The 12,448-nt window shown below is 48.9% G+C and overlaps 1 protein-coding gene across 1 annotated transcript; it reads right to left on the bottom strand.

Moving 5' to 3' along the window:
• Nucleotides 1-9,112: 9,112 nt before the first annotated feature.
• On the bottom strand, nucleotides 9,113-11,015 carry LOC119297318 (protein ALTERED XYLOGLUCAN 4-like). The gene is made up of 2 exons (XM_037575158.1): nucleotides 10,478-11,015; nucleotides 9,113-10,387 (listed from the first exon to the last, which is right to left on the bottom strand). Exons 1-2 carry the CDS (start codon nucleotides 10,653-10,655, stop codon nucleotides 9,210-9,212), a joined length of 1,356 nt encoding a protein of 451 aa, XP_037431055.1. The 5' UTR covers nucleotides 10,656-11,015; the 3' UTR covers nucleotides 9,113-9,209.
• Between the last annotated feature and the right edge of the window lie 1,433 nt (nucleotides 11,016-12,448).

Below are 12,448 nucleotides of genomic sequence, written 5' to 3'. Positions count from 1 at the left end.
CATAACCGGGGACACGGCTAATCAGGATTAGTTTATACACTCTGCAGAGGTTTGCGCACTTTTTCCCACAAGACTCGATCGCCTCCGTTTGGTTTCTCGCACTACACGGTGTTTGAGAAACGGATGACCGAGACACAGTCTTTCAGAAGCGCTAGCACCTTACGATGGATAGACCGTTACACCTACTTTCCCCTACATCTGCTAGTCTACCCTGTAAGAGTTCGCACGACTTAATCAACTATGCTAGAGCCCATAATAGCTTGTGGCTGCACACGGAAGTTTCTAGTATGAAAAATCTCATGATCCCTTTGGGCCTGGGTGGTGGTCCATAAAGAAAAATAGGCAATACTGGAATACCCAGGTACCTTAATCCACCCAGATGTGTGTTTAAGTTGCCATCTTAGATAAACCATTAATTAACAAACTCACATCGGTCATGGATATCACTCACCCAATCCGCAAACGTAGAAGTAACTCCCAAAGGTTTGATAATATAACAGGTAATAGGTACTACCTCAACTACTTCCCATCCCACAATTTAATTAGATCCTAATCATGCAATGTTTGAGGATTGATCTAATGCAATAAAACTGGGTAGTAGGAGGTATGATCAAAGTGTTACTTGCCTTGCTGATGATCCGCGAAACCTAGAGATTCGAAGAAACAGGCGGCGCACTCCGGGTATTCTATCGCAGACAAACAAACAAGCATACAATAAGTATTCATCTAATGCACGGGTAAAACTCAAATGAGAGATCTAACCAGAAGATTCAACTTAAGAACTCCGGTTTGCAAAAAGAATGAAATCAAACAAAGCAACGAAAGTCAAACGGCAAAAGAAACAAGCTTTGTTTACTATTCTAGATCTAGGGCAATTTTTGCAGTGGCAAAAACTTGTTTGAGTTGGTTAAACGGAAAGAGGGTTTCGAGACGAAACTCCAGGCACTTGAATCGCCTGATTCCGATAAACGAGCGAAAAGTTATACTAAAACGAAAATCGGATCAGGAATCGCGATCAGAAAAATCGCGGATTTAATCCGAGAAAAAGAAAAACGACGAACGTTCACTAGAACGAACGAATGGACGAACACTCGCTAAATAAATAAATCGGAAAAACCGATCTATTTAAAAAAACCGAAACTAAAAAAACCGTGACTTTTTAAAAAAAACGGGCGGCGAAAACGAGGTTGACCTCGGGCGGCGGGTCCGGCGGCGGTGGCTAGGGTTAGGGTTTTGGGCGCGGTGGGCTGGCGGCGGCTGATTGGCTCGGCGGCTCGGGTCGGGCGGCTTATAAAGGCTGCCCCCGGGCGGAGTCCCGCTCGGGTACGGCCCAAAGTCGGTTCGCGTTTTTTTTAAATTATTCCGCGCAGAAAAACAAATAAAAGAAATACTAAACGGACACCAAAAATCCCGAAATAAATTTTCCCGGGCTTCTAAAATCAAGACGCACAAGGTGAACATTTATTTGGGGCCTAAATGAAATTTTGAAAAACTCACATTTTTCCTAAATTCAAATAAAATACCGAAAAACTCTGAAATAAAATCTTATTTGATTTTATTATTAAATCCTCGATATTTCTTTATTTTGGGAATGTAATTTTATTCCCTCTCTCATATTTTTGTAATAGAAATAATTGATGATAAAATAATTAAAATCAAATGATCCTGTTCTCAAAATTTGAGAAAACTCAAATATGAAAATAACGAAATCCCCAACTCTCTCCGTGGGTCCTTGAGTTGCGTGGAATTTCTAGGATCAAAACCAAAAGCAAATAAATTATGATATGCAATGATGGTCTAATGTATAACATTCCAAATTGAAAATTTGGGATGTTACACCTTGACGGCAGGCCGATATCTTCCATAATCGGAAGCGCCGCCGTGCTCCCTTGAGCTTCTCCGCAAGCTCTCCAATGCCTTCTGGCAAGGAGACGGCTGGTCACAAGGTCTGAGCAACACCTTGTATCACCTGCTGAACTTGTTCGTGCAGTTGTGAGAGCTCGGATAGAAGATCACTGGCAGACCCGGGCATCTCCTCCGCGGGATGACCCGTCAGCATGCCTGCAGACATAATTCTGTTAGCCGGCTTCTCTTCCGACCCCTTTTTTAAGGGTTCGTTCAAGCACTTACTGAAAATGCCGCGTCGAAGCCGCTTATTCTCCTTCTCGGAGTCCGCAAGCTGGGCTCGAACATCTTTCAGTTCCACGCTCAGCTTGGTATTGGCGTCTTGGAGATTGTTTTTCTCCTGCCTGACCTCAGTCAGCACGCGTTCGCCAGCCTTTAGCTGTCGTACGGCATGCTGGTCATTCGGATTCTCTCCGGATTCATCTACAATATCTATTGTTAGATCTGCAGCCACGCCGCATGCTATATGGTACCTGTTATTCTTTGAAAGAAATGTTACCAGCTGGGGACTTTTTCGGTTCCTTCAATGCGGCAACAGCGACCCGAAGTTGGGTCTTGCATTCCTCCAGCTCCTGTGATAGTCGAGTATTCTTCTATGTAAGAACCTGCACAATAAGATGATCCTTAAATCACTTATGCTAACTGTTTCAAGTCTCAGGCGCTACTGATACATATAATCGTCAGATTTGCTTACCCTTACATCCTTTACATACTGGTCAGTGGCTCTGGCTAGACCATTTTGAGCAGCACAAAGGTACGCCTCTCCAGAATTGAAGGCATAAAATGCCTCTGGTGAGAAGCAAGCGTCGCGGAGTACGGCCCGACGACGCCTATGATTCATGGTGCTCTCCACTTCTGAATTCGTAGCGGATAGCCTATCCGCATCCTCCGTAGGGGGAGTATCCGGCGTCCGCCCCATATCAGCTTCCGCCTCTATGTCCGGTCCTGGAGCCCGACTGGTGGAAGCGTGATCGGCAGCCTCACCGGACATATTCTGGCGAGCGTTTTTTCTGTTAAAGAAACATGGACGTCATTACATTTCAAGAAAGACGACAACCACGGAGCGGGGTTTCTGTCATACCTCTGCGCCGGCGTCTCCGTCCTGACCGCCTTCCTTTTTGGCCTGCCCGGCCTCGGTGCCTCTTGTTGGCGAGTTGATGCGGGTTCGGCATGGCGTCTCGAATGCCTTCCCTGTAAAACACCATATGTATATGGTAGGTGAAGTGTCGAAAAGGGGATCCTAGTTTTTGGAGTTGGGATTTTTGGTTTTTCTTACGTGTGACGCAGGAAACAGTCCGAGATAGTCGGCCGTAATGGCCACCATGGCGTCATCACAGCTTAATTGATAGAACTGCCGGCCTATCAGCTCCACGAATATGTCCAGATCTTCTTCGAGTCCGGGACCGAGGGCCCGGTCAGGGTCCTCTGGTTGTGGAGATGGGCTGCTGACCTCCCTTATGGCTTTTCGCAGTTCCTGCCGCAAAATGGCAAGGTGAGTACCTACAACAAATAATGTGGGAAGAATGGGAGTAAGGAGATATAACTCAGCAAGCTTGGAGGGTTGTACATGGAGAATCCATCCCGTGGCTTGATGCGGATGAACTCCTCTTCCTCTTCCTTGAACAATTCGGACAGAATTTTTGCTAAAGCGGCAGCGTTGTCTGGACCCTTATGCCCGCAACGGGTGGCGTCATCTTCCCCGTTAAAACATCACAAGGGGTGCCCTTGATATTGAAGTGGTTGCACTCCCCGCATTATGCATATTGACATAACCTCGATTACTGTCAATCCTGATTGAGCCAGCGCTTTAATCCGGTTCATCAGGTAAAGGACTTCTCCGTTGTCTTCCTCCTGGGGGCTCCGTGGGCGCCAACTTTGGTGTTTCTTCATAGGAGCATTGCTGAACTCAGGAAGACCCCGCCGAACAGGGTCCGGAAGGGGGACGTCCTCCATATAAAACCATTCCGAAGGCCAGTCTTCGGACGTCTTCTTCGGAGTATCGAACAGGTATCCGGTTTCGGCGATGCGCCATATTTCGGCTCCGCCCACTTGATAAAGTGACCCCTTCTGTGTGCAAGGGACGAGGCAAAATAACCTTTTCCACAGCTTGAAATGAGCCTCGCAGCCCAGGAATAATTCGCAGAGGGCAACATAGCCGGCGATGTGTAAAATGGAAGCAGGGGTGAAATTATGCAGTTGGAGGCCGTAAAACTCCAGGAGCCCGCGGAGGAATGGATGAATCGGAAATCCGAGTCCCCTTAATAAATAAGGAACAAGGCATACCCGCTCCCCCGTAGAGGGGCTGGGGAAGCTCTCCGCTTGCTCCCCGCCATTGTAGGTGGCGAGCCCGGCTCGGATACGCCGGAGGGAGAAATCCCTTAGTCTGCAATTCGACTAATCGACTATGTGGGACTAAACACCTCTCCCAATCATCGGGCTTAGGGCTACGGGGGCGGGAGGAGGAGCTGCAGAGGTCGGCCATGCTGGAGTGGATCTTTCCGAAGCGCACTCCGATGGATTCTTGCTGGGGGAGGATGGTATGGATTGGATCTAAGAATCCCCATCCCTTTAATAGACAATTTATTTATCTAGCTAGGGGGGCGAATGTAAAAACGCCCTGGCGCCTCGCATTCATTCGACGCGTGGAAGATAGCCCTTATTGGGCGCAGAAGCCAAGAGGTTCAACATTTATGGGACTGGGCACTGCTTAACAAACGTTTGAAATTTGGAGAAGAACCCGCCTTGCAATGCCGAAGACAACACTGCGCGCCGGATTCATCGTCATTGAAGCCTGGTTCGGGGGATACTGAGGGAGTCCTGGATTAGGGGGTATCCGGACATCCGGATTATATCCTTTAGCCGAACTGTTGGACGATGAAGATACAAGATTGAAGACTTTGTCCCGTGTCCGGATGGGACTCTACTTGGCGTGGAAGGCAAGCTAGGCAATATGGATATGTATATCTCCTCCTTTGTAACCGACCTTGTGTAACCCTAGCCCCCTCCGGTGTCTATATAAACCGGAGGGTTTTAGTCCGTAGGACAACATACAATCATACCATAGGCTAGCTTCTAGGGTTTAGCCTCTCCGATCTCGTGGTAGATCAACTCTTGTACTACTCATATCATCAAGAATAAATCAAGCAGGACATAGGGTTTTACCTCCATCAAGAGGGCCCGAACCTGGGTAAAACATCGTGTCCCCTGCCTCCTGTTACCATCCGCCTTAGATGCACAGTTCGGGACCCCCTACCCGAGATCCGCCGGTTTTGACACCAACAACGGTCATGAACATGCATTATGCATAAGTAACATTGGACACTAGCATGAGTAGGATATGAACACCATGAACATAAATATCATAGAGGCTATGTTGGTTTTGATTCAACTACATGCATGAACATGTGCCAAGTCAAGCCACTCGAACATTCAGAGGAGGATACCATATCATCATACTACATCACAATCATTTTAACGCAATATTGATATCTAAGATAAATCATTATCCACTCCCAGCTACTTATGCATGGCATGAGAAACTATAATCTCTAATTGTCATTGCAAACATGTTTAATCATAATGGTGAATCATGGATACTAGGTTAAACATATCTACACAAACAGAACAAGTCGAGTTCATACCAATTTCACTCTACCACGACCAGTTCATCGAATATCGTCATTATTGCCTTTCACTTGCACGTCCGAACGATGTGAACATAATAATAGTGCAAGAGTGTCATGGACTAAGCTGAAATCTGCAAACATTTTATTCAACAGGAGAAGACAAGGTAAAATGGGCTCTATTAGATCAACAATTATTAGACAGCTCCAAGATGCAGAGGCGCGCGCGATGGGAGAGGCGAGCAGCAGCAACAAGGATGAGAAGGCGGAGGAGCAAGACGTGGAGTTCAATTCGTTCGCTTCAGCGACCACCAAATCTGCATTGATAGGTTAATGCATCATCAATATCAGACTCTTAGTCACAACTACGATAATGGGGGTATATTCATCCGTGTTATCTCTACTACCTAAAAGAAGCGAAAGGTTCCCTCTCCCTTCTTACGTTATCCCTTTTGTCTGCCCAATCCCTCCCTCGAGAAAAAAAAACACTCGCCCATCATCACACGTCGCTCCTCCATTTGTTTCCGGTTTGGCATGAGATGATTCAATCAATCCCGTAAGTCTCTCTACAAACCTCATCATGATTGCTTCGCCCATCCATCTATTGTCCATCTGCCCCGCCGCCGGCCTCCATTGCTTGCCCCCGCCAATGGATCGACGCTGCCAGCCTCCACTACTGGCCACCCTCCACTAGATCACATGATCGGCACCACCGGCCTCCTCTCGATCGATGTCGCCGGCCTCCACTACCCCTAACCTTCCTGCTCTGGTGCGCGTAGCCCCGCTCTACGGCCATGATGCCAGTTGTCATAGATGTCAGATGTAGGGCCCATTGGTATGAACGTCGTTCCAGGCAAAAGCCATCGCTGCCGTGTATGGTTGCCCCGCTCCACCTCCGGGTCTTCTCCTATCTCGCTGCTGCCTTTCAGTTCCATCCACACAGCTCCAAGATGCAGAGGCGCGCGCGATGGGAGAGGCGAGCAGCAGCAACAAGGATGAGAAGGTGGAGGAGCGAGACGTGGAGTTCAATTCGTTCGCTTCAGCGACCACCGAATCTGCATTGATACGTTAATGCATAATCGATATCAGACTCTCAGTCACAACTACGATAATGGGGGTATATTCTCCTTGAACGCGCAGACCTGAGAATTTGAACAGTTCATCAACAGAAGCCACTTCGTGTATAACAGCATATGTGAGGAGTAAAGCAGACTTGAATCCGATCCAAATCCGAGGACATGCCAGTATTTTTTTTTCATTTTTCTTTGCAGGTGGAACATCGAGAATCCGACCTAAATCCGAGTACTTCTCCAAGGGGTTGTACATGATATCATCCAAAACGATCTCATCGTGGGCTACATCTCCATTCTCCGATGTGGCCACCGAATAGGTTCGGGCCTACTCCCCTGATCTCATGTGCCGTAAACCCCTAGTAATACAATTACAATTCTAGCTAATTTGCTGACCAACTCACTGACATCCAAGTCACATTGCAAAGCCATAATTACAACTTCATTGGCTAAATGCAGACTGCAGAGCATGTACAAGCTCGGCGGAAGGTGCTTCTGGGTGCACTACATGGGTCGCCCAGGTGCCTACCCGTACACCACCGTGTTTCGCCCCAACCTCACCGTGAAGAAGGACGCCTACAACAGGGGCGCCCCGTTCTTCAACGCACAGGGCATGGCTGCCTACCGTACACCATGATTGACGCTGCGCCGATGCCACATTCGAGAGCCAATGCATCAATGGAATCTCTAGAGATTGTTTGGTGATGTCGGATGCAACCACCGAATTGCTTACTCGTGCCTCTATCTCTATGTGTGTTAATCAAATTATATTTCGCTCACTCTTATCTTACTTTTTTACTTTTCTGTTTGTGTGTTAGGCTTAATGAAATTTCCATTAGAGGCAAGCTTTCATGGATGGGATCGGGCAAAAAGAAAGTAGCATGCCACGAGGTGCACCGCCAAAACACTGCTTCTTTCCTTCTTTGGTTCACTGTTATTAACCCGCTCATACATGGAGTGTCTTATATTCTCTAATGATATTTTGAGATTTTAAAGATATGCATTGCAAGCACAACCCTGATGGTAATACTTATACTGTTTATTTTGGATGTTGAATTGTAGCATGTCGAGGTACGTCAGGGATAGTAAAATATTGCTATGTACAACACTCCTACATGAAACATTCTCAACAAAGTCATGTCGAGGTACCTTCAGAAATTTATGCCATTTCTATGAACTATTGTGTTACGAGAAATCAGATCAATATTGGTGGGGTAAAGTTTCAGTTTTCTTTTCCAATTTTATTGATGACTTATTAGTTATTGGTCATGTTTTCTAGGTTATTGAGTAGTCACAATTCCAAACCGAACCATTCCTGAAGCATGAATTACTGCTAGCTCTGTAATGTATGCAAGAAATTTTTATGTCAAAGTGTGTGTTTGTACAGTTGCACAAAATTCCTGCACTTTAGATTCAACTTATTATTTTGTTCTGTATGGTGCATCCACAAATTATGTAGTTATTGCTACAGGATCTTGATCATAATTTTTCTATCACTGCATGGTTTTGACCTCACTGAATCATCATCTCTCCAGTCAGAACTTCAAAAGCGGCTCCATGTGCAGGTTGAGGTACATACGAATTAGCACTATCATGATTTATGTATCTTTTGCGGAGGTTGGGTTTAGAAAATCTCATTGCTTGTGGATTTCTTGAACTTTGGATTTGATATGCTTGCAGTTGCTTCCACTTTGTAAGTAAATAAGGAAGCACAAAAGTTATTTTCAACTTGCGTTCAAGGAAGAAGGAATTAGTGAATGCTAGAGTTTTTGACATTGTGTGCTATGCAAAATTGATGCTTATGTATCCCAATGTGGCTCAAAACAGCATGTTTTATAAGATTGGGTAGATTGTGTGGTGATCTCAGATTATTCATTCTGCTCTTGCTGCATTGAAAATTCTTTGATTCCCGTAGCAACGCACGGACAATTACCTATAGTCAATATAATATGTATAATTTCCGTTCGCGCAGTTCAACGAGTTTATCAGGGGAATCTGGAACCTGCTCTCAAGTTTACTGTAATGCACTGTCGGTGATTGTACTCCTTGAGTTGAAAACTCTTTCGGTGTTCGAATTCTTTATTACTGTATTTTTACTCAACGTTGTTTCCGTCTGCGGATTTTTTTAACTACGTAGTAGTAGTACTACTTGAACACTGTCGGTGGTTGTGCTCCTTGGGTACCGTGTGGGCAGAGGCGACGCCGCACCCGGGATCCGCAACGGCGTCAACTCCGCACCACGCCACCACCGACCTGGCTGGCTAGGATCGATCTGCTACTGCCACTCTCTCGATGCGTCGTACCCTTGCGATTATTGAATGGCTATGCCCTTCTTTTCTGGGGAACCATGGTTCAATGGAATGGAAAAGGCAAGCGCCAACACCTCACCACGATCCGCATTCGGCGCCGTCTCACCGCCTTGTCGCCCGCGGAGCGCCGATGCACCCTCACCACCAACCAAGCACAGAACCACTGACGGACAAACCGATGTTTTCGTATGAATTCCTACAAACATATGCGAAATTTCTCTATCATTCGTTCCAGTTTTTCGAATGTATGAAGAGTAACCACTACTGGCGTGGTGCCAAACTACGGTTGAGTTTCAGTGGCATCATTTGGCCGACGAGGAGGAGGCGTCACTCCATCGCTTGACCATCTGCAGCAGGATCTCGTTCCACGTGTCGATGGGGCCCGGGAGGCACCAGTGCACGCAGTCGTTCGGCACCCGCTCCCTCTTCTTCTCACCGCCGGCGCCGGCCAACAGGGACGCGTTCATGTACGCGCCCGGGTGCCCGTCGGCGCGCATGTCCGCCAGCTTCGTCACCTCGAGCGCTTCCACCGTCACCGCCGACCCGCGCACCGTGGCCTCCGCGGCCGCCGTCGCGGCCTCCTCCGCCTCCGTCCGCCACATCTCTCTGTCCATGTACAACATCTCCTTCTCCCCCGGCGCGTACGGCTCCGTGCGCGCGCACGCGTCCGGGCTGTCCCACTCCCCGTCGAAGTGCGCCGGCGAGAACGTCGCCACCACCGCCAGCTTCTCCCGCCCGGGGCTGGCCCTGGCCCGGGCGATGACCTCGCGGAGCGCGTTCTTGACGGCGAGGCGGAACACGCCGAAGAAGCCCGTGCCCGTGCGGTTCGGCTCCGGGCAGTGGTGGCACCCGATCACCGCGCCCTGCTCGTAGTACATGGCCGGGTGCATGAACCAGTGCCCGATGGAGAGCACCACCACGTCGATGCCCGGGAGCTCCGCCGCCCACCGCTCGTCCGGCTGGTCGAGGTACAGCTTGTTGTGGTCGGGCCCGCCCGGCCCCGCCGACTTCTCCGTGCCGTTCACCAGGAACGGCGACCAGAACACCGACACCGTCGCGTTGTGGGACCTGAACGCCCACCGCCGGAACTTGCGCTCCTCGCCGCCGTCGAGGACCAGCTCCGCGGGGAACTCCGAGCCGAGGAGGCACACCAGCGACTCGCACTGGTTCCGCGCGAGCGAGTCGCCGACGAACGCGACGTGCCGGCCGCGGACCTGCTCCAGGAAATCCGCGGGCGCGAACGGCGGGAGCGCGCACCCGCGCGGCTGCCACCGCCAGTTCAGGTACCCCGTGTCCGTTCGCCCGTTCGCCATGCAGTTCTGCCCGTCCTTGATCGTCGCGCCGCAGCTCGTCCCGCTGTACCGCGGCCCCGCTGCGTCCCGCACCCATTGCCCCTCCGAGTAGTCACACCGCGGCGCCGGTGCCGTTGACCCCTGCTTTCTTGAGGCCGCCCCTGCAGCCCCCTGCTGCTTATTCCCATCTACAAACCAAGAACAACAACAAAAATAGCGTCATTGTGCCGTCCCGCATCCACAATGGCGACGGGTTCTTGAATCTCTGAGATGGTTACCGTGGGGCGGCGAGGTGGAAGTGGAGGAGGGGACGGCGACGGGAGGAGGGGAGAGGAGGTAGTGGAGGACGGCGAGGGGGACGAGGGCGTAGAGCGACAATGTGAGGATCTTCTTGGTGAGGCGTGGAAGCTTCTGGCGCCAGGAGCTGGAATGGTGACGAGGTGTGGAGGCACCCATGGCAGCCGAGGAAGCTTGGCTATCTTTAGGTAGAAGATCGTTGGTTGATGAGAGGAATGGGGGCTCCAAACTCAAAGGACTTGGATCTGGTGACTAGTTTCCAAATGGAGGAGGGAGTGTGAGAGAGGTTAGTGGAGATGAGATCGGAAGGAGAGGTGTACCAGGAGTATAATGTCTTCATAATTCTTCTCTGCGAGAATCTCGAGCATTAGACTTTTCAACATTAAAATGACTATTATAGTTATCGTAGTTTTGAATTTTTTAGCTCCACTGAATTTAATCAAGATAAAATAGAGACCTCCATGAGGGTCATGGGTCTGCGCTTACAATCATACAACCACGCAGTGAAGATACGTTGTTTTCTATAAAGTCTAAACGATCTTATATTTCTTTGCGGAGGGAGTACTGAATTAGGCTCTGTTTGATTCGGCTGTGGATTTCTAAAAGCAGCTGTGAAAAATCTGCTGTAAAAAAACAGATGTGCAAAATTTGATGTGAAGAAGATATAGGTCATTTGGCAAAACAACTCATATAAGTTTTTTCAGATTTTGGCCCGCAGCGGAATTAGATTTTGGAAAGCACGTCCTGGGCTGCTTCCCCTTTTGGTTCAGATTTTGGCAACGGATTTCTGAAATCGGATTTTGCTGGGTTCGCCCTTTGGTTCAGATTCTGTTACGCGGCAGCGGAATCCGTCGATAAAAGCTGAACCAATTAGGGCCTTAAAGTCAGATATGTTGTGCAACTTATTCTATGTAAATCCAGCACGCGTGTCAAGCCATAGATCAGTATATACATGAGCAAAAAGTGTCATGGGTGGCACGTTCTTCCGACATCTGCATTTCAGGCACCGTGCGACCACACATGCTCCCTCTTTTTTCGCTTGGAATTAGTCATTTCCTTTCCACGACATAATGAGTTTCCACTCTTCCTATCTTTTTTGTAAAAAGATGAGTGACCGTGTAACGGCCCAGGGGTGGCTCGCCACGTCGGTTGCCGGCCTGGTGGACCGGCCCGAGGAGCCTTAGGTCCGTTTTGCCCTCGACCACGTCGAGCGGCCCATGACAATCTTCGAGAAGACTCTGGAAGCCTTGTCATCCAAGTCGGGGAAGACAGAGCCGTGGAGGAGCCCCCCTCCATCATGTAGTCGACTAGGACGTGTAACCCTAGGGGACCCGATATTACTATATAAGCTAGGGCCGAGCTAGTCTGACATAACACAACAATACAATCTCTCGGTGCTACAACTGGTACTTTGCACACCCCTGTCACAATAAACATAGAGCAGGAGTAAGGTATTACCTCCATCGAGAGGGTTTGAATCTGGGTAAATCTCGTCTCCTTGTTTTCCTTCAGCCACTCACCTCTCTGAGATACCCTATCAAGGGATCTGCCAGAATCTCCAACAGTGATGGCCCACATAGGTCCCGTGAGGTGAACTTAAAGGTCTGATGAGAGCTCCAATCGAATCCGGCGTGATATACATGTCGGTCCAGATGTCCATCTTCGGTGCCGCCACCTTCTTCACTAATTCGACTAGCCACCTTGGCCAGGCACTTTGCTCCAGATCAAATTGTCAGATTCAGCAACCTGGAGTATGTCGTGGATTCCCCGCGGCGAGCTGATCCTCCAAGACTCGGCGTCCTGCCGAGTAGAGGAGCAACAAGAGTTCGAAAAATTGGACCACCCACCTGTTGGAAATATGCCCTAGAGGCAATAATAAAGTGGTTATTATTATATTTCCTTGTTTAAGATAATCGTTTATTATCCATGCTATAATTGTATTGACCGCAAAC

The sequence above is a fragment of the Triticum dicoccoides genome, chromosome 5A (genome assembly GCF_002162155.2).
Source record: "Triticum dicoccoides isolate Atlit2015 ecotype Zavitan chromosome 5A, WEW_v2.0, whole genome shotgun sequence".
Classification (NCBI taxonomy): domain Eukaryota; kingdom Viridiplantae; phylum Streptophyta; class Magnoliopsida; order Poales; family Poaceae; genus Triticum; species Triticum dicoccoides.
The sequence above is the reverse complement of the archived record's forward strand: the minus strand, read 5'-3'. Positions and strand labels throughout refer to the sequence as shown.

What these genes read in the sequence shown, in the direction of transcription:
- LOC119297318 (XM_037575158.1), bottom strand. Translation starts at nt 10,655, where the DNA reads ATGGGTGCCTCCACACCTCGTCACCATTCCAGCTCCTGGCGCCAGAAG. An exon ending in TTCCACCTCGCCGCCCCACG is followed by an intron (nt 10,388 to 10,477) that starts GTAACCATCTCA and finishes CTTGGTTTGTAG; the next exon opens with ATGGGAATAAGCAGCAGGGG.